Source organism: Podarcis erhardii (assembly GCF_964252035.2).
Source record: "Podarcis erhardii genome assembly, chromosome: 9".
In the NCBI taxonomy this organism is placed as follows: Eukaryota; Metazoa; Chordata; class Lepidosauria; order Squamata; family Lacertidae; genus Podarcis; species Podarcis erhardii.
Genome location: NC_138512.1, coordinates 22,983,743 through 23,006,864, shown reverse-complemented (window position 1 = coordinate 23,006,864; position 23,122 = coordinate 22,983,743). Strand labels below are relative to the sequence as shown.

At 41.1% G+C, this 23,122-nt stretch overlaps 1 protein-coding gene across 2 annotated transcripts in view; it reads right to left on the bottom strand.

Moving 5' to 3' along the window:
* Positions 1-23,122, bottom strand: part of MTUS1 (microtubule associated scaffold protein 1) — a 101,061-nt gene that overhangs the window by 59,461 nt on the left and 18,478 nt on the right. The window contains exons 2-4 of one of the 2 annotated variants that reach the window (XM_081875640.1): positions 13,580-15,732; positions 11,321-11,507; positions 1,596-1,781 (exon numbers count right to left, since the gene is read on the bottom strand). In XM_081875640.1, the coding sequence (XP_081731766.1) occupies positions 1,596-1,781; positions 11,321-11,507; positions 13,580-15,583 (2,377 nt within the window). In that variant the 5' untranslated portion in view covers positions 15,584-15,732. The remainder of the gene's footprint in view (positions 1-1,595; positions 1,782-11,320; positions 11,508-13,579; positions 15,733-23,122) is intronic. The other variant, XM_081875641.1, reaches the window with a different exon arrangement.

Sequence of the window (23,122 nt, the reverse complement as noted above, 5' to 3'; positions counted from 1 at the left end):
ATTAAGTCTGAAATAAAAAAGGGGGGGGAGAAAGGATGCAATATCCAAACAACAAAGCTCTACAGTTGGAAATGCATTCAGCTAAAATATCCCCCAGATTTTATTACGGCTCTAGACGGCAGGTCAGGCTTACATTTGTTAGACAGAAACCGAACACATTCAACCTCCTCCCCCTCTCCCTAAATCACAATTTTAAAAAGCAATGCAGAATTAACACATGCAGAATTAACACATTCATTTTATTCAATAAGTCAACACATTCTGCCCCTGAATATACACACACATATATATTTTTTAAAAAGGATGATCACCTACTTCTTTTCCCAGTAAATGTGGCTAACAAAGGGATTATACAAAAGCTGTAAGATCCCACTACCAGCAAGGTCAATAAGGTAATATCGCAGTGGCTCCTTGAATCTGCCGGTGGCGTTAGGGTAGAATTGGTGAAAATATGAGGAGAAAAGTCAGTTTCTGTGCAACTGCGAAGTCCTCCTGGTATAGTCATTTAAAATGATCAAAGCAAGCTCAAAGCCCGAAAGACTGCAGCCATGTTCAACCCTCTCTCGTATTCCCCACGCTTGCTCTTAGTGAATTAGAGTGGAAAAAAATTGTAAGCTTCAAGGCAGGAGACAAAACAGATTAAGCCAACTAGCCATCAAGCTAAGAAAGAGTCATCAATTAATCTGAAAAGGAGACCACCACATTTCTTTGTTATGAAGCAAAAAGACCTCCCCTTTGTTACGAGCAGAGTATAAGAAAAAAACGGAACAGAGCATTTACAACCTCCTTAGGTGAGTCAGGCACCGTAGTAAACTGTGCAGCCAAAAAAAACCCCCAACATGGCTGTCTGTTCAGAGCCAATCTGTTTGTAGGAGAGATGAATGCTGCAAAATTTAAATGTTTTTTTAAAGAAAATAGTACACAGGAAATATTTGTTTTAAAGGAAAGAGGAAGCAAAGGGAAATGCTATAAACCTTTTTTTTTTTAAAAGCTATGCTGCAGTTTGCCTCCTCAGCTCAACAAGGTTTTAGCATAATATCTCTCCTCTCCACATAGAAGATTTGAGCGGCTTCAATATGTAGCACCATTGCTACATCCCCCCCCCCAAAAAAAATCCCTACAGTTTAAGGCAGTATCAAAGCAGGCAACAGTTAAGCTTTGTCAGGAGGCTGTTTAGTATTAATTCCTTAATGGTACTTAAACGGCATGCTTGTAAAAATTGGTCTAAGCTCGTAAGCAGCAACTTATTTGAAAGCCTAACAAAACGAAGACACCTGCTGTAAAATCAGAAAGGAACAATGTTGTACATAAAGACCGCGTACTACAATGAAAGCTAGTCTTAAACCACAAGTTATTTCTATCGCCATTGGTGGATTGTGTTGCCTGCTCAGTGACATAGGTACACATTTGCAAACATCAGGGGGTCCAACAACATGAGCATTTCCAGTTATTGTTTTCTATCTGTTATTTAGGATAACATTGCAAGGATGAGGACAGCCACAACACCATCAGTGCCATAAGGACAGACTTAAGCCATTTAGGGTTTTATTCAATTTTTTTTTAAAAAAGAGATGGATTAACAAAAAATGACTTACAATTATTGCTGCGTGTACTTTGGTCACTCTGAGTGCTACTGACAGAGGAAATGCTAGGTGTTCTCCGTATTCCTTGTCCTTTGACAGGCACTTTTGATTTGGGACTCGGCTTAGCAGAACTGGTCCAAGATCCTGGCAAAGCTTTCACAGATGCAAGCCTCCCCTTGGGAGAACACGTTTCTGTTCCTGCCAGCATAAAAAGGAAGTGAGTCACTAACAAAGATTACAAAAGTAGTAATCTCTAAAACAGTTTTTTTAAAAATAAAATAAAAAGCATTGCTTTTGTCTCATTAAGGCATTAGTAAGCTGGGGAGATCTACATACGTAAGAATACATATCACGATGTGGCAGAAGCTAAAAATCATGACAGTTAACAGGTGTGATTCTGGAGAGCTGTTTGTGTTAAAATGTCCCAAAATAAGGATGTACAATGTAGGCAAATATCTATCACGTTGTTTCCTGTTCTTTCCGCAAGAAGCTCGGAGTGGCATACCTAGGCGGTCTCATTTTATCTTACAAATACCCCGCAAGATAAGGTAGAAGATAACGAACTTAAATGACTGTATGAGGGTCTGAATGTAGTCTCCCCAGCCAGTATTTTCTAAAAGGCATTTTCAGTGGCAAGGACATTTTCAGCACAACTCCTGTAACTCAAGCCTCCACATCATTCTGGCTGGGTTTGGAACCCACAACCCAACCCGCACACACCTTTCTTGAATGCACCACCAGTTTCTTAAATGCACCACCAGTTATTGATCATTTCTGAGAAACAGTCCTAAGGACCAGAAGTGGGCTTGGAGATATATGCAAAAGTGTAGGTTTTAACCCGTTCTGGGGGGTAGGTGTGCAGATTCAAGAGCTCTGTACCAACTCTATGAGACTTCAGGGAGTTTAGAGGTTGGCAAGAAGCACTGCTGCTCACCGGAGGGGAATTGTTAGAAATGATGGCATTTCATGCCCTGAAAGTCTCCTGCAAAATCATCAGCTGCCCAATTCCATTTTTAAGTCAGCCGGTTAAAAGATTAGTTCTGTTTGAGAGACAGAATCTCAAAAGCACAAATTTGGCAAAGGCGATTAAAACACACACACACACACACACACACACACACACACACAAAAATACAAAACACAATGCCGCCAAATCTCAACACCAGATGGCACTGTAAGATAGCATAGGAACCCTAATAGCTTTTGCAGTTTTACTTACCACTTGAATTTGTTTTTATTTATACTTTTCATTTTACAACCAACACCAAACATAGATTCAAATTATTCCACACATCATATTTTGACTTCCCTCCCCCCGCTTTCTGTGGTTTCCTATATCTATACTTTTTACTGAATTTCCAAGTTAACCCTATTTATTATTTATCCCAGATAATCAATATATGTTTTCTGTCACTGCACATTTTCACTTTAATCCTGCTAATGTCTGAATTTATTTATTTTTTTTGTAAATATTCAACAAACAGTTTCCATTCTATATTAACACGTTTATCATCTTTGTTTCTTATTCTTCCGGTAAGTTTCACCATTTCTGAATATTCTAAATAGCTTCTGTTGCCATTCTTCTTTGGTTAGAACATTTTCTTCTTTCCATCTTCGGGCAAAAGTCACTCGAGTGGCAGTGGTCACATACATAAATATATTTCGATACTGCTTAGGTAACTCTAGTCCCATAATTCCCAAAATTCCTCTACCACTTGAATTTTGTTAACTAGTTGTTTTAACGTAAACAACTTGAACAGATCAAGTAAAAAAGGAGTTACTAGACACGACGGGACTCTTAATTGAGAAAAAGGTCAAATACCTAGGAGCGTAATTTACACCCAAAAATATAAATATATTTAAGGACAATTATATTTAAATATGGACAGGAATTAAGAGAAATTTGGAAGTTTGTGGGAGTGTGAACCTCTCATTGTTGGGAAGAATATCAGTTATTAAGATGGGTGTGCTATCAAAAATGCTGTTTTTATTTTGAACAGATCCATTGAACAGAATGCTTCAAGGAGTGGCAAAGAGACATTACGAGATTTGTCTGGCAGGGGGAAAAACCAAGAATAAAATATGTTACTAGTGGATCTAAAAAAAAAAAAAAAAACCAAAAAAACCACGGGGGGGGGGGGGAGGCCAGACAGCTATTTCATTGTTTTTTCTCCCTACATTCTAAACTGACTTTATCCAAGTAAACCATCATCAAATGAGTGGACAGTGAACCCTGCTGTTGGAAAAATAGAAAGCACAAGTAGCATGCATGACTAAAAAAGGATACTACATCAACTGTAATACAGTGGTAACTCGAGTTAAGTACTTAATTTATTCCGGAGGTCTGTTCTTAACCTGAAACTGTTCTTAACCTGAAGCACTACTTTAGCTAATGGGGCCTCCCGCTGCCGCCGTGCCACCGAAGAACGGTTTCTGTTCTCATCCTGAAACAAAGTTCTTAACCTGAGGTAATATTTCTGGGTTAGTGGAGTCTGTAACCTGAAGCGTATGTAACCCAAGTTACCACTGTATAGCATTGGTGTAGAAGCCCCCAAGAGAGGGTGGGTTTTAATCCCCTCCCTCCTACCACCAGTTTCCTCAAAAATCCACTCTAAGATGCTATGTGCTTCAGGAACAAAGTTATTATGGGTGCATATAACAAGATCAATAGCACTTTTAAAAATAATAAGAAGTTTATATGGATTTGTTTTACCAATGCTGCATCTAAAAAAACCAAAAAAACCATACACACATGATGGATGTCCTGGAAGTTGACGGAAAATGGAACCACACAAGTATCAGCAAACATGACTGGTAGGAATTGTATATCAGAAACAGGTGCATGACCAATTAAATGCATTTATTCTGGACAAGCTTCATCCTAATACTAATTAAAATAAGGGTCCTGTTTCTAGTCTATTGATGCATCAGACCATGGGGATAGGGTAGAAACTCACTGTATGAGCAACCTTATTCAGAGATCTTATTCTCTCTGGATTCAAGCCCTGGCAAAAAATAGTTATGGGTGACAAAAAACCAAAACAAAACCCCCAAATCGCCTAGATTAAACTCTAATGGTTTACATGGGCTATTTTGATTGTTGTTACCATTTTTTAAAAATCTTGGCAGCCACTGGACTTTCAGCCCCTCATCATGCAATCAGGCATCACAATATCCTTTGGCAAGGAATAGAGAAAGATTGATGAGCCTTCTTAACTTCTGAGCTTATCAAATGCTTCCAAACATTTGACATCTGGATGAAGAGGATTAGTCATTAGGTTTGATGGGGGAAATTTCCCTGTGTTCATCCCATTTTAGAGTTTTTTCTTGCTGGTGGCAATGCAATAGATTCAGTTTCCAGATAAGAAACACCAAGGTGTGCAATAGATCAACCGAAGCTTTCTCTGTCGAAATCTTGCACGGAGGATATGAAATTGATGTTTGAGAAATGCAATACTTACACTATTTCAGCACCTTAGTCAGGGCAGAACTTTTTAGGCAGCTGCCAATCATAATTTATTTCCTCCTGCAATACACTCCACTGCAATCAGGCTTACTTCATTGTTTATGATGCTGATAGCTAACTTTACTTTCTCAAAAATGCTGATGAGAACCTAAGCCATCCTTTGGACAATAATGAGAAATGATATACAGATGCACTTAGGTGACTTATAGTGTTGCATCCTAGGATGTGATCTGCTAAGGGCTTTGCAAAGATTTTTAATTTGCTCTTTTGCTTCTACTAAAGTCAGCATTTTGAATATAACTAATATACAGTGGTACCTCAGGTTACATACACTTCAGGTTACAAACTCCGCTAACCCAGAAATAGGTTAAGAACTTTGCTTCAGGATGAGAACAGAAATCGTGCTCTGGCGGCGCGGCGGGAGCAGGAGACCCCATTAGCTAAAGTGGTGCTTCAGGTTAAGTACGGACCTCCGGAACGAATAAAGTACTTAACCTGAGGTACCACTGTATTTGGTGACAGTAAATATACAACTGGACTAGACAAATACTAATTGAGACCTAGTCTAGACATGCAATCGCATGCATCTCCTCCTACTTTTTTCCAAGCCAAAAGCAACCTTGGAAGGCTTTGAATTTCTGAAGAGGAATGTGGAGGGAGGACCACTTATTTTCCCCCAGCTGATTTTCCATACAAGGGAAAGAGATAAAGTCCTTATATCTTTCCCCTCCACAGGCAGAAAAGTAGCTAGAAGGGACCATTTCAAACAGAAAAATCAGGGGGAAAGACTACACAACCCACCACACACACCAAAATCCAATTCACAGCCTCCCTAAGCCACTTTTTTTAAAAAGAAAGATAAGGAAAGATAAACACCACATGTCTAGTTTTGGCCACAGTTTAAGCCAAACTGTTCGGCCATCATGAAAGAATGAATTACAGGCAACATTATCAAAAGTCAGATGACATGTTTGGATTTAATTCCTCTCAGTTTACTTTGTAAAGGATGGCAACTGAAACCCAAACCACATTTAAAGGGTTTGTTGCTAGCTGTGCAAAGCTTGATGGCAGTATAAGCAGGGGGCGTGTGTGTTACGTTTTTAAGTCAACTTTGAACAGAGAACGCTATTTGCCTACTCAAGTAGGATGTGCAGCAGCTGCTTCTCAAAGAACCCCGCAACAAACTGTGCACACATCTACCATAGGAGAGTACTTAGCCCAAGGCAGAGTATACATCTCTCCTGCATCACTTTTATCACTGGATATGCATTATCCGCAGCCACCATGCTGTGGCTCAGTGCTCAGCATACAGTAAGGAAGGGTCTGTCCATTTTGGTTCTCTCAGTTTCTCATTCCCCGCCCCCAATCTTAAATTCAGTTCTCATCATTTTGCAGTGACTTGCAAGAAAAACCTGCACTAAAAAGTTAGTGGATTTTCCTAACACATTTTTATATGCAGTTTTTACTGAAGTACCGGTACACACTTTTGCAAGCAAGTTTCCTCCAATATAATGCATTATGTAAGCTATTTTTACTAATATTTTCATTTTTATGCACACTTTCCCTCCCCCTAAAAGATATGCATTTTTAATACTGTACATTGGTTGGAGAACTGCATTGAGCAAGTGTGAATTTCAAAGGATAGCTGTGTTTCAGTTCACATATCATTTCAGAAAGTGTGAATTTGATAGATTTGGCTTTAAATTCATATCAAATCAAATTTCTCCTCCATCTCTAGCACAGAAGCTAGCTATGATGTCTACACAGCCTGGGCTCTGCCCTTTCTTCTTTCCAGTGTTGAACTAGATCACGGGTGTCAAACACAAGGGCCGCGGGCCGAATCCGGCCCGCCAGACCTCGTCATGTGGCCCGTGTAGCCGCCGCCGGCCGCCAGCCTTCACCTTTTATTCTCACTTTTTTTTTTTGACACAAGAAAGCCGCCTCTTCAGCGCATGCGCGGCAGCCTACAAGCCAGAGAACGTCTGCCCTCTAGCAGCGCCAGCCGTTCTACACAGGAAACCTCCACTTTACATGCATTCAGGAAACCTCCACTTGTTTTAGACAGAAGCAGAAAACAATTCTATCCAACCAAATATGATGCTAAGTTCCACTGCTGTTTTTAAATGACTTCTGCCTTTTATGATTTGCCATTAAATTTAGAGGTATCTTCTCTCCTCATCCATGTCCTTTAGCCAGTTCTCTGCTGCTGAACAACATTCAACAGGTGCTGATTCTCCACATTTTATGATGATGTAAACAGATTTTATCTTGTTTGTAGCCTTGTTGTGCACTGCTTAGACACGATGGTATTAAGCCAGGCATCTCCAAAGTCCATTCTGGGGGCCTAATCCGGCCCGCTGGTTGGTTTAATCCAGTCTATCTCCTGGGGTAAAATCCAAAAAAAAGCTCAACAACTTCAACTTTGGTTGGCCCTCATGCATGTTCATTTCATCAAATCTGGCCCGCTTTGAAAAAAGTTTGGGCACCCCTGAACTAGATGCCCTTTAATACTTAGGTGAAAGTAAAGGAAGATGGACACTTGCTCAGCCACAGTACGAAAAAAGCAAACGAGTCAAAACATGAAGGCTGCACATTGAGAAGTGGCCTTTCTTATCTCCACCAGTATGAAAGGGACTCCCATTCCACAACTGAGCTGTGTGCTAAGCAGACCCAGAAGTGTGTCTGGCCTGTCACCTTCTAGCACTTCAGCCTTTAGCAAGGGAAGTAGAATAGCACACCTTGGAACTGAGGGATTATAATTGGAGGTTCGCCTCCCCCAAGTGCTTAAACATCCACAACTGACTATTTTTAAAAGAAACACTGGGAATGGGCTTGAGCCTTCTTAGGCACTCCACCTTCAGAAAGGATATGAACAACAAAAAGAACACAATAACAATTAAAGTTGTTTTAATTAATCCATAAAAATTGACTCCATTCCCAATTCATGGAAGTTTTGCCCTGCCACAGCATCCTTTCTGGAAGAGGAGTTTGACAAACAGAGCAGGGGATGATCCCTTAATTATTCACATGGCTACTGTAAAGCCTCACAGACGATGGGGTTTTGGTTCCTGAATGTACAAGCCTCACTTCTTTGAGCTTACTCAAACCCTTCCTGCCAGACTCACCTTAGTGGAAAGAACAGCTAAAATTATACTAATGCAAATATTTTCTCCCCTGCATCAAGTATGTTTTAAGCCTTACGTCAATAAAGGTATTACAGTCGTACATCGGAAGTAGAACAGAATCCGTTCCAGAAGTCTGTTTGATTTCCAAACTGCGGCTTCTGATTGGCTACAGGAAGCTCCTGCAGCCAATTGGAATCCAAAGAAGCCCTGTCGGACACTTGCCTTTGTTAAGTTGTGGGTGAACATATCAGACGACACAGCAATTCTCCAAACAGCTCTTGTTTATTCACAGGTCAGAACAGAACTGAACTGAAGGGTTCAGCCAGCCTGCTTATATAGAGCTCCAGTACAACGTAACTGTAACAACTTTCTGTAACTATCCAATCACTGAACGTCACTTTCGATCCCTTATTTGGTAATGTGGACCTGAACTATCTACAGTATCCTCCTGCTGGCCCAGGGTGAGAACTTCAGTACATCAGCCTTCCAAAAGAACGTTTGAAAACCGGAACACTCACTTCCAGTTTTTGTTCGTTCAGAAGCCAGAATGTTCGACTCCCAAGGCATTCGGGAGCCAAGGTACAACTGTATTATGTAATAATAATAATAATGTAATAATACTGCAGGGAAACAGAAACCATAAGTGCCTTCTGCTTTTGGCTCTGTCACATCTCCAACCTCCTGTCCTCCCCAAAACAGGAGCAATGGAAGATGGTATGGAGGATATATTTTTTCCAGATATGTAAGTGTGACCATGACTTGGTATGGAGAGACAGGAAATTCATGGCACTCAAGAATTCCCTGACAATTTTGTCATGTATATGCTGTGGTCTTGTCAAGCCACAATTCAGGCTCTTAAGAATGACTCAGATAATCTATAGTTGGCTTGCAACCAAGCATGACCTTTGGCACCTATGCTAAATGACAGAGTATTTGTTCAAAGCCCTATTTCATCTTTCTTTTTTATATAATCATGAATAAAGCATTCTGTACAGTGACAAGACTCTGTTCCAGACATGCTTAAAGCTTTTCCATCCCTCAAGGCTCGCCAATGTGATGCAAAGAAAAGTTCTTGATATTAAGAAAGAGGAGAACATTTTAGCAGCTTGGAATTCCACTTACATTAAGTGAGGAAAAAGTGTGCTATGCCAGTAGCAGCTAGCTCTGAAACTGAAACTAAGACACTCACCCATCATTATCACTAACCCGATAATGATTACTCAGATAAAAAGCCTTTAAGAACAGAAAATTGGGAAGTCTCCAGAAAGACTTGGCTGTGTACAAGTAAGATTTTATTCTAGCTAGACTCAATGGACACCAAGAACTTGCTTTTTCTATCTTGCATATTTTCCCCTCTCTGAAAAGCACTGCCTGAGAAACTCTCTCCTCCAGGCACAAGCAAACTGAAACTGCGTGGATTTTGTGAAGTTATAAATTACTGTTTTGAAAGAGAAAAAAACCTTTCCTTTTTTCTTTCAGCATGCTTACCTCCCACTAAATAGGATTTTGTATGTATGGAAGCATAAAAAAGTTGCATTGAAGAACCAAAAAAGCAACAACACCCAGCTTTACAAAAGAGCTCACATGAAAAATAAAAACTGAGAAATCATTTTTCAGATCACCAGCACTTTGTTTATACATAACAAACTTACGTTAGTTTGGGTTGTTTCTCACTTTAAAGAGGGTGGGAAAGTCAGGACAATTAAAACTGGTTTTTCTGGGTAACAAGTCGTTTGCATGCTTTTAAAATGATGGTATGTTTTCTAAATTAACTTTACATGTCCAGACTGACTTTTTAGTTTGCAATTCTTAGAACAGGTGTGGGCAGAAGATAGTTCAGGATCTACCGGTACATCCCTAGTGATTGGCAGGGGCTTCCAATTCCCAATTGTTTAGCAATAGCAACAGCAACAGAATGACATTTCCACCCCACTGCAGCCTACATTAGGCTGCCGAAATGAGCTAGGGGTAACTAGGAGTGAACATGCATGAAAGGGCTCAGTTCTGGTGATGAAAACAGACCCCTAGGCTCGGAATGTGCTGTGATTTCATTCTATGTCTTTTGCATCTGGCCGTGTTTGGTGGATCTTGGGGTTCCAATAAGAGAAAGCAGAGCCAATGAGACTGGAGACTTGCTAAAGATAGTCAATTGATGGGTACACGTGTATACATTTAAGGTGTTTGTTTTTATTCTATAAAATGAAACCCCAGGTCCACAATCAGAACTCCAGCATACAGGGAGCAGCTTTATTCACTTTCCCTTCAAATTGTGGTCCCAGCAAATGAGCCTATTATCCTCCCCATGAGAGAAGCTAACATTGGCAGCAATGATAAACTTCCAACTTTGCATAAATGCCATATTTGGAAGAAAAGTAGTTAATTGGGACCATGGCATAGTAGGAAAGCCCACATGCCACAATCCTGGTACCGATGGGGGGCTCACAACTAGATAAATGCACAAGGCTTAAATACACAAGATACTTTAAAAGCATGCACACATGACCGGGCTCCAGGGCAAACCACACAGCCTCCTTAGTGTGCCACTACTGCTATAAAATACTCTGCATTTCCCCAACTCCAGCACCAGTAGTCACACAAGCTTATATGAACAAGGGAAAGAAGACCACATAATTGCCACTAGAATAATCTGAGCTCTGCGGAGATTGTGGAAATGGCTGAAAAGCGAGTATGCTGTAATTGGGAGTTTGTGGTCTCATGACCAAAGTCCATTTGCACAGAACCCAGCACAGGGCAGCAGCAGATACATGACCCATCCACTCCTCAGAGCAGGTTTGCTACTTCCAAAGAACTGCCATGCCCAGGGAGAGGGGGAGTTCCAAGTAAAGGACAGTCAACAACTACAGATCTAAGCAGAATAAAACCTCCCATTTCTTCTTCGTGGAACAGGGTTAGGAGTTCGTGCATTCTGCAGCTGAAAAGTCAAAATTGAGGAGATGCAGGGGAGGGGAGGGGAGGGGAGGGGAGGGGAGGGGAGGGGAGGGGAAATGACCAGCAGTGACTTGGCATCAACATTGACGTGCAGGAAGGATTTCACACAGGCACAGGATTCCAAAATCGGGCTACTTACAATGCACTGTCATGGGAGATTCCACACAAAACAGGCAACTAACAAAAGTGTTTCTCACCAGAATTTGACGACAGGACTGCTCTTGCTCTTGGAGGAGATAAAATTTTAGATGCGTGGCCATTTTTGCTGTCACTTCCTCTCCTGGAGCGGAATGCAATCTTGGAGGCCGGCATATTCCTCACGACAACCGGCCTGTCCTTGGGTAAACTTTGTCCTTGGGTTGCCTCTGCTTTAGGCAAAGAAACCTATATGATTCAGGAGCATGGGGGGGGGGGCGGAAACAACAACAACAAGCAGTCATGATCAAACTACAAAGTGAATCTATAAGCAATATATATATATATATATATATTATTAGCCTCACTTTAATGCGGAGCATTAAGGTAATAATGGAGAGAGGCTAATGGAGAATCATTGGATTGAACATGAACTGAAGGCTTGTCTCAAATTAAAGAGTATCCCAACATCAACAGGCAAACATTTGTCCTGCTGACAGCCACCCACATGCTCTAATTTAGAAAGACAGAACAGCTGTGGTCAAAAGATTATGGACATCACTTCTGGTATTTAATTATGATATGAAGTTTTTTTAAAAAAAATGTATTGCATGAAAGTGTAAGCTCCCCTGCTTCTACAAGGATCAGGGGAACTGCTCAAATGAAATTTTGGGGGAGATGTTAAAAGGGTGTTAAGAGATGCCATTGAACAAGAGCTAAGATAATAGTTTTGACATTAGCCCTCTTCAGGTGCACAGCCTGAAAATGTGAAGGACAAAATGTGCGTAGGTAGTCATGCAACCACACAACATCCCCATCATCCCTCTGTGCACCTGTCCCGTCCCACCCCACTCCTCACCTTTGCTTTGCTTTGCTCTAAAAGCCTCAAGTCAAGTCAAAACCTCCAATCCAGAGGTAAAAGCATGAAACCAATGCAGGAGTTGAAACAGATTTCCTACATGAGTAGTCCTTCACTCATAACATTATTATTTCAGTATTATCATCTTAATTAAGAATTTGTGAATTAAAAGACCGATTGTAGCTTTATGCAAACCTACTAGTGGAGTTGAGGAAGGTAATTTTCTCACTCAGTGGTCCTGTTTAGAAGCAGGGATCCAAACATTTTGGTTTGGCTTTGTAACAAGCCACAATTTGCTATTAGTAGCATGCACATACAAACATGCACAGTCCTCTGACATATGCATATGCTATATGCTGAGCTTTGGAGAAGGACCTCGAGAGATTCACACTGCCTTCTCCAACCTCAACACCAAGTGAGGGAAGGTCTCACTTATGCTCAGAGTCTTCTGCAAAGTACTTGTACGAGAAGCAAGGTCTGATCTTACTTTGCACTTTAATTTTTAATCAAATACCAGTACCAAGACTAAAACCAATGTACTTAAGTCTGGGGAATCTGTACCAAAGAGTATGCCTACAAACCCTTAAAAATTGTATTTAAAAAATCCCACAGTGCCAGAGATTAAAACGCTCTTATATGTTTTATAACTGGTTGCAGGAAGTTTGTCATAAGCTTTTCAAAAGTCTCTCATTGAAGTCAGCTCTTGCACAATACTTTAATTGCTGTGATGAAAAGAAAACATTTCTGCAAATATTATCACTAGCAACTGTCATCCTGAGAGCTTGATAAAGGAACACCTACACATTGCTGCCCCTGCAACAAGATTTCCAGTTCTAGGATGTCAAGATGTTTTGATTATTTTGGTATAAACTAAATAATGTTGGAACTGAAAGCAAAGAGGCTGTATTTTGTTGCAATATAGTTGCATATCAAAGCTTTACTAGTTGCAAATTTCAAACAAACTGACTATGTCTAGCTATAAACAGAAGGTTACAAGTAAGATTGGTGGGGTATTGGGATGAAAACTGTAAACAAGCTGTCCTGCATTAGTTTTGAGTGAACGTGCATTATAAAATTTTCAACAGGCTGCATCCGGGTGGCAGCTTCTCATTGCAAGGCTAAATAAGCAAAGCAGAGGAGGGAAAGGAAGAGTCACCAAGAACGATCCTGCGCCACTTTGGGCACTGCCACACATAACACTTACTAGGAGCAGTATGATCTTACCAGCAGCACATAAATCACATTTGACTTGCATCTGTCAGGTTTAACAAATCACCATACCCAATATTTGTAATAAATCCTCTACCTGCTTACCCAATCTGCCTGTAAAGTCAAAGAAGTAGCTATCACCATGTGTTTATATGCTGAAAATGCTAGAGGTCTGAGTTCAATAAACACGCAGTCCATGTTCTGGAAACAACCTGAAGATACATTTAAGTTGTTGTTGTTTTAAGAAACTTACCGAGACAACTTTGTTTGCAGTATCTTTTGCAGACTGTTCTGCTGGAATCCCACAAAAGCCATTCTGCTTCTGCTTCTCTTCCCCTTGAGGTATCTGACTCAAAGCACAAGGCTGCGCCCAAGACTCTACACTATCCATTTTGTCGCTCGCTGTCCCACCCGAGTCCTGGGAGCATGTAACTGCCACAAGGGAGCATGTCAAACTAGGGCATCTTGCCTTGTCGACCTGTTCCATGCTCTGCTTCGACACTGTTGCTTTTAGAGCCTTGTGGGAAGTGTTTTCGGAATGAGTTGCAGCATGCACAGCTTGGCTAGGAAGGTGTTTATTAAAATGTTGCTTGAGAGTTTTATTCATTGGTGCTTCTGCTTTCGTACCTTTATCCAAGTCTATTTTTTTCCTCAGTGCTGCAGCTGAAGAGGATGGTTGCCTTGGGGAAGACGACGGGGAGGATGAGGAGGCTGTAGACAGCTGAGGAGATCTTTGAGCTGCTTTTGATGCACTACTTTCTCTTGGCTGAGACACAGGCCTGGACATAACTTTTGGCTTGACATTTTTAAAGTTTGGTTTTGGAAAGCTCACTATCTCTGCTTTCCTAGCTTTGGTTATGGTAGCTGCAAAGGGGGACCTGTTTGGCGATTTAACTGCAACTCGTTCAGCATTACTTTTCAAAGATGTCCTCCTGGGGTGTTCTTTCGCCAAATGGCCATTCTTTCCACCTTTAGAAATTCCATCACCAACTTCATCGGGGGTAGCAAACACAGCAAAAGTTGTATTTGTTGACCCTGCTTCAGGAGGTGGAGAAGCCAAGTTGTGTTCATCAGCTGAGGGACTAAAAACCACAAAAGTCTCATGGCAACTAGGCTCAGCCAGATCAGCCCTTTCTAACTTCGGTATATCACAGTGTAGCGTCTCGGACATATTATCATCGTGTCCTTCGAGCAAAACCTGATCTTCTTTAGAAATATTTTGTGCTTTGGTCAAGATCTCCCTGTCTTTGTCAGACTCCTGTTCTGAATGCTCATCAAAGCTCTCAATTACTAGAGGGCACATGCCATTGATGGTGCCATCAACTCCAGGTTCAGCTTCATGCTCAGGTGTGCTATGCATATATTTCTTGTGCTCATCATTGAACAGATTAAATGGTTCCATTTCTGGTGAGCTCCCACAGCTAGAATTACCACATTCAGCATCCTGCTTTCCCTGTTCACTGTTCTGTGATACTAAATCTATATAATTGGTGGCCTTATCTCCCGTCAGTGAAAGAGCAGTAGGTAACACTCCGCTATCTAGCTGTATGACACTTATCATATTGGGGTTGCCAAAGGCATCTAGCTTAGGGGAACCAGCATTGTGTGTGTAAGCAACAGTTTCACAAGTGTCCCCAGAATATGCAGGCATCTGAGGGGCACATCCCACCTCATAACACTTGCTTCCCACAGTATCCCCCAGGTTTATAATGGTAATGAAAGAGTCACTTGAACTAGCACCTTCCTGTTGCATCTGGGCATGATCTAATTCATCTTGGATTTCAGTAGTTGTGTTTAGTTCCACAGCAGTGAGGGGCACTGGGTGTGTTAAGTCCGCCTGGCAATAAGGCACAGATTCCTCCGTACTGCAATTCTGGATACTCTTTATTGCAAGGCCCTCTTTGAGAGGGTTCTCTGGCTCCTGGAAATTCTGATTGAAGGCATGCATGTAAAACTGTTCCTTTGCACAAGAGATGTGCATGGCCTCCAGATCTGAAGTCCCCATGCAGATATAGTCACTGGCAGTCTTTTGCAGATCTTTTGCTTCAGTGCTCTGAGGATTTGAATAAATATCTGTCTCACTTGTATCCTTAAATTCGATATAGTCTTCATGTCCTAGCTCTTGGCGGCAGTGGCTAACAGTGCCGCCATTCAGAGAGGTTGACGAAGTAGCGTTACACACATATTTATTGCCATTTTCATCCCTGATGATTATAGGAGGCTGCAAGCCCTGTTTCTCTATGCTTTCAATGTTCATTTTTGACTGTGTTTCTAGCTTGTCCTCATCCTAATCTGCAGAATGCTCAGGATTTAAGGCGTTTTCCATCACTTTTTTAAAAGCTTCTCTCAGTTTTGTGTTCTTTTTCTGGAATTGTAGGGCTTTTCAAGTATATTCCCAATTCTGACCTGAAATGGAATACATGGAAAAATTAGAGAACGCTCCTTGCTCCCCCCCCTCCTTTTTCCCTTTAGGGAAATAGCAGCTTGGGGTGTTGGGTTGGCTGAGAATGTATAGGAAATGGTAAACTTCCTTTCCATGAAGTCCCAAGCTGCCTTTTGGGGAAAGGGGAATAAACAAGTGCTAGGGCCCATTTTTGAAAGAGACTGGGAGGGGGGAGAGAGAGGGAGAGAACTAACGTTTAACAGCCCTGGTACCTGACCAAAATTAGAAAAAAATAAAATGCAGCTGATCTGAAAAGTTCAAGCATGTTTTAGGCTTGAGGTCTAAAGACCAAGAACTTCATGCCAAATGGTTAACACCCTACAACCTATCATTAACACACACTTAGAGGGTGACAGTCTATGTGGGGATTTAGGTACTAAAAAATTTAAAGCACTTTTCTCAACAGCATGTATTGACAAATACTACTACACATTTGGCTACATCTGCATCACACACTTAAAGCACATTGCTTTCCCCAAAGAATCCTCGGAACTGTAGTTTATCCCACCCAGAGGTACAATTCCCAGCACCCTTAACAAACTTCACTTCCCAGGATGTGAAGGAATGCGCTTTAAAGGTATGGTGTGGATCCCACCACTGTATCCTGTAACTTTTGCTTTTGAGAGCTAGGCCTACACATTTCTTCTACAACTATACAATATTGCTTTGATATTTCCAGCAGTTTGGTTTCCAACTTGTTTTTTTGTTTATTTGTTTAAAATGCATATAAAACAAGCAGTCAGGTATGTATCTTTTCCTCACTGTATCAGTCTACACAATACCTGATGTGTCTCTCACTGGCAGCCTGAAACTAAATACTCGAAGAAAGCTTCATCAGCTGAATTGGTTTCACTTTCCAAAAGAGCCTTAGAAGCCAAATGTATAAGTACAAATAAGAACTGATGCAAATAAGAACAGAGTATAAAACTCTCTCAACCTGCTCTCCAACCTGCATTTATTCAATGGATCAGTACATAGCCTCCAGTTTGAACCATATCCATGTCAAAGATGAAAGCTGCTCCAATTTTAGCCAATTGTTCTCCCACCCAAGCACCACCCTCATCCCACAGTCTTCAGAGGCCCCCCAAAGACCTTTTTTTCAGGAGGCATAGGGTGAGAGGAAGGGGGATTCTCCTTCTGCGAACTTTCTTCCATTCGTGGTTCTCAAGATCCAAAATGTTGGAGGGAGTTCCTCCAGCACCCTTTGATGTCAGAGCCCTAATTGACAGGAGTTTCAAGGATGCTAGAGCATCTATCCCCTCACTCATTAAGCCATTCCAAGCAAAGCTAGGTTCTTTTTACAATTTCATTCATTAGGAACCCTTAGTATTGTGCGCAGTAATCAGAGCAAGCAGGCAAAAAACAGAACAATCCATCATTATCCATTCATCATGAATATCCGAGACACTTTTACCTAACATTTCTGTCTCCACTTATCGTCCCATTATGCTTCAGGTCAGCCTTAATACAGTACAACACCCCCCCCAAAAAAAACCAAAGGCTTAGGTACACGCAAAAAGTTCAGAAATTAATTCATCTTTCTAATTACCTTTATTTTCCCATTATATTAGGGATGTGGAACCTGCGGCAACCCTGAGGTAGCTGGACTATAACTTCATGATGCTAAACATCACTGGATGGATAAAAGCCAGAGATGCGACTGATGATGACCTGAATCTGCAGCCTATTTGGGATGGGAGTATATGGCACTACCCACAAGTTCACACTTACTGCTTAGTATTATTTATGAAGCTTACGCTGCATTACACCCTGCTGACTTTAGGTCCATCTAGTGTACCATCCCTAACATCTACTCTATATTGTTGACTTGCCCAAGGCACTCTTATGGCAAACGTTTCCTGAAACACTATTGGAAATAATACCCTTGCACGGCGGCAACATTACCACTTGCTTGCTCTGTTTATTTGAACTTCTAATCCACCTTTCCCTGAAGGCTTACAGCAAGCAAAACAAAACATTCAAATAAAATCAGGATGGCTTGATGGTATGCTTAGTCATCCTTAACTATAACATACCTGCCCAAAGTCTTTTATTGCCTCTGGGAGACACTCTGGCTCAGGATTATGAAATTTTTGAAGAATGAAATTCAAAAGCTGGGAGTACCTCCCAACAGCAGTTTGTTTTTGTGGGCCCTCATTATTGATACCTGATGCTTAGCAAGCATCACTCTGCAATGCCCATGGAAGAAAGCAGAGGGCAGAGGCAATGTAAATGTTACAGTATGCTAGGGTGTTTCAGTAACTTAAAATGAAACACCTGAAGAGTTTGAAGTTTATTTTACTGCAACCCTTCCATTTAGCCAACAGATGACACACAGGAGATTGAACACTTCAATCAGGCATAGCACAGATGACTGCAATGTTACAAAAGTCTGATGAGGAGGGGTTGATATTGATAATGTTGTCTAAAGACAACTCAGCTGGCTATAAATGAAAATTGCATGAGAAGCTCTTCCATCTCTGTACAAGACGCACTGCAAAGATTCTCCTGTGGCTCAGGAGGACAGTGGCTCATTTGCAGAGCACCATTTTCTATCTTCACACAACAAATCGGTGACCACAGTAAGAAATATGTTTAATCCTGAAATTCTGGGTGATTAGGGGCTTGGCTAGGACTGGACAGGCTGCGATCCTTGGCCGCCTAGAACTATGCAGCTATGATGAGAAACACACAGAGAAGTGCTTGAATGTTTCATTAAGAGAGAGATCCTGGTAAACAACACAGTCAGGCCTATTAAGGCCTATTAAGATTTGACACATACTGCATCACCCCCACAATTCAGACACAGTTCTTTATCTTTTAATGGTAAGAAAACAAGTGCCGTAACAATATACAACAGAGAACACACACATGGGATTAATCTAAATATTTTAGAGCCAGTGTAGTACACACAGAAATAAAGAGGTTTGCATACCACAGCAATGCCTAAAAAATCTGTATGGGAGCAGTGTTGAGTCAGGAATCCCAAGAAAACACCCAGTTTTATAAGAGTTGTAAATGGCTTCCTGGAATGAAGTTACACAACCATTCTGAACACGCCACATCTAGCTATTGAGCATTAAAAGAACGACACTACCCCAGCAGTGCAAGAGGTCTCGGTTTATGTTGGCGGCAGTAGTATTTTTTACATTTTAGAGAGAGAAACTGCAAAAACATTCAATAACTTAGAAGCTGCACTAAAGTCACAAACGCCTCCGTGAGTCAGCCAGAAACTATTTTATGTTTATCTAATAAAACACAAATCCATCCAATCAGTAAACTTTTTGCACAATAGTGCCGAGAGTCCACTAGACCCCAGGAAACACATGAGAATTCCCTTCAGGGCTTCATTGCAATCATACACACCCAAATTTATTTTTTAATAAAGAGAGATATGAGCTTCTAACAGCACTCAAATTGCTACTGTGCTGGGGGGGGGGGTCTATTTTCTCCTCCTGCTTTTACATTTTTCCTTCTAGGCTGGAAATGTCTGAAACATGACATTTGTTCTCCCTGGGCCAAAAACTGAAGCCAAGCACATTCAACTTAGCACACCTACAAACGTTATCAAATGTACATTATAAAAACCTTCCAGAGCTCCAGAGCGACTGGCATCTCACTACTGTGCACATGCTAATAGAAAGGTTATAATCATAATGATCCTTGTGTTCCTTTGAGAAAATCTTGCCAATATATTGTTTGGATAAATCAGGGAGACAATGTGCATTTACAAGAGCACAGCATGTGTTACCAGGATGTTCCAAATTCAGGTAGGTAGCGGTGTTGGTCTGACACAGTCTATATACACACACACACACACACACACACACACACACACACACACAAAAATTGTCTAGTAGCACCTTAGAGACCAACTAAGTTTGTTCTTGGTATAAGCTTTTGTGTGCATGCACACTTCTTCAGATGTTCCAAGTTATTTAATATTCCACAAATTTTAAGTTCTCTACGCAAGTACACAGCAACATTTTATCACACTAAGCTTAGGCTAGATGTTTGTACTGTTTTGATGCATTCACTTCATTTTCATCGTCAGTAGTCCCCAAAGCCGAAAAAATTGTCATTAGAATAAAACAATAAAGGAGATGAAAAAAATATCTGTAGCGTCTCTTGAGTTGCAGTGCTGTAACAGACGCAGTACAGATCATGTTCTATTTCTGCAGCATTTATTCCATTAGTTTTATCCTAGGCAGTTGCTAATCAGTTATCCCATTATGAACTGAGTAGAATTGCCTTAGGAGTTGTTTTGTTTACCTTTAGAAAACAGCATCTTGAAGCAAACTGACTTTTACCTATCGAGCAGAAATGTAATAGGTATCTCTAGACACAGCAACCAAGGGTTAACATTGCCCTATCCAATTACTTCCTGCCACACTCAGCACTTGCAAACCACAATGGATTTCTAGTTAAGAGGGCACTTTTCTCCAGATATCTAGGCTAGAGAAGCATGCAAATTGGATAACTGTGCTGGAAGCACAGGACACTTCACTGTCTGCATTCCAGTTGCAAATAGATTGCGTAGGTGCTGTCTGAGAGACACAGCATGTTTTAGATTTAGGGTTTTTAGATCAATACTTTTATTAAGGCACAATAATACTTAAAACAAAACAAAACCTGATTCATATTAACACTATCACTTTAAGCAGATGCACACCAATTATTTGGAAAGGCCAGAACAAGAGAGGAATATTTTCTTCTTTAAAATATCAAGCAGGGTGCATTTTAATTTAGATTGCACACAATCTGAACCCATCTAGGCCACACAGCAAGATGCTAATTTTAAGCGCTCTTTAAGAGCCCGAGACACAGACAGACAGGCATTCACATTACAGTAGGTTACATTTTTAAATTCTGGCTTAATATAACTATCAGAAGCAGTATGTTGAGGCATGTAAAATTTCAGAGATATCAAGCTGTACATGCCATCTATACTACATTTTCACTGCCACTGTCATGCAGGAAGCAGCTTACAATTATCCAGAATACAATATTACCTCATTTGAAAACACACAGAAATATTAAAGCATTTGAAAGTAGTAATCATGAATAAGCCTACTAAACAATGTTCCGTTGTGTTTCTTTTCATTTGCCTGACAACTATCCCCTCCCGTCAGATGTCAAGGAAACAAACAACTATTGGACTCTTAGAAGACATCTGAAGGCAGCCCTGCATAGAAAAGTCTTTTAATGTTTGACATCTTGCTGTGTTTTAATTTGTTGGAAGCTGCCCAGCAGGGCTGGGGCAACCCAGTCATATGGGCGGCATATACATTATTATTATTATTATCATCCTCATCCTCATCATCATCATCCTCATCATCATCCCCCTCTATATTTATAATGAAGCTTTTAAACATATTTAGAGCACAGTTCTGCCTGTTCCCTGCCAGAACTGAACCCCTGGGCAATCAGAACCTATAAAGTGTAAGGATTACACACAAAGCAATATTGCATTGAAATATAAGCTGTCCACCATTTCTCCCCCTTAATTGGATTCCTTAATAAAATACTTAAAAATCAGAACGCAGGAAGTGGCTTGCACATGTTGTATACTCAATATCCTCATCCTCTTACCCACACACATACACTGCTTGAGTCTGTACTATAAATTTGCGAGGAGAAAGAATTGGAATAAACAGGTTATGTCTAGCTAGTGAGGACTGGCAGCCTTGGAGTGCTACTTTCCTACTCACGAGAAACCCCATATATCTGAAGAGATTTGGGCTTCAAAGCCACAGAGATAGTGGCAGAGACACCTTTCTTGGGAGTGCAAGAACAAATACTTGTTTTTAAAAAGCACACAGCATTTTAGGAATTGATATATGGGTCACTCTTGGGAAAACCAGATTACATCAAGCCCATGTACTAGGAGCCTATGACCCACAGGTGTAATAAGGCTGCAAGGCTTCCCAATTTGGCCCATAAGGCAGTTTTGGCCAAGCCACACCCACCTGCCATCATATGATGTCAGACACTGGACAGGTAAAGAAGTGTCTGCAAACAGCAGCAAATCCAAGTCCTGGCTTGAGTTTGACACTTTCCCTGTCACGCTACTTTCAGGATCTGAATCAGGAGCTCCCGGGTGTATCAGAAATTAGAAAGTAAAATATGCATAGGAGTAGATTGCAATGTGGGTGTGTTTGGATATAGTGCAATTCACACATACTTGGAAGTTAATTTGTGGCATACTTGTTGAAACAGTTGACTACAATGGGTTCAATGTATAATCTGAATCTCAAATACTTTGTTCCTCAAAGAAACCAACTGACAATGCATCCTGGAGAACTCTGAAGTCACACAGAGAGGTATGCATTCACCACATGGACTTCTAGGTAACTTGAGTAGCTATCATCTGAAACGAAACCTAAAAAAAGAAGAAGAAGAATCCAATAGCAGGGTTTCTGATTTAATTTCATTCAGATGGGGGCGGGGGGTGAGTTTGGTTGTCACTTAGCCAGTGTCCCACCATTACTATTTGACAGTTTGCAGATCAAGGTAAAGGTAAAGGATCTCTGGAAGGTTTAAGTCCAGTCAAAGATGACTATGGGGTTGCAGCGCTCATCTCGCTTTTAAGGCTGAGGGAGCCGGCGTTTGCTATTAATATTCTATTCATCTTAAAGATACAGTGACAGATGCCACAGGTTATGCACACAAAGGGGATCACAGGATATGAGAGACAACAAGGTATGGAAATGAGGTGGTCTGCGTGCAAGGGAGAATCGAAAAGTTGGTCAGAAAAAGCAAGTGAAGGTGAAAAGGGGGGTACAGAAAAAGAGGGAGTAGGAGGCATGGGACTGGCAGTGAAGCAGGTGCATGGAAGGGTCTGAAGAATAGGAGTGGTTTCATAACTGGACAGAAGGCAAAAAGGGTGCTTAGTAAGCGCAATGTGTGGAAGACGCAAGATGCAGGAAGTAACCATGGGGGTTGTTTGTGTGCACTAAGGGAGGCGGAGAGTCATACATACGGAGATGAAGGTGAAAATGGGTGCAAGGCGGGACTGCAGAATATAGAAATGGGTTCAGAAATGGGGTTGGAATGGCAAAAGGGGAGCTTAGGGAATGGCAGGGGAGTCAGCGAGCACAGCCCCTAGGCAGTAAAAGAGACTGCCGTATAACCTACATGAAGATTATTTCCCTGTAATAGAAAGCTTTTTTTTTTTCCTCTTCCAATACTATATTTACTTTAACAAGGGTGCCATGCTAGGTAAAGGCAAAGGGACCCCTGACCATTAAGTCCAGTCGCGGATGACTCTGGGGTTGCGGTGCTCATCTCACTTTCAGGCTGAGGGAGCTGGCGTTTGTCCGCAGACAGCTTTCTGGGTCATCTGGCCAGCAT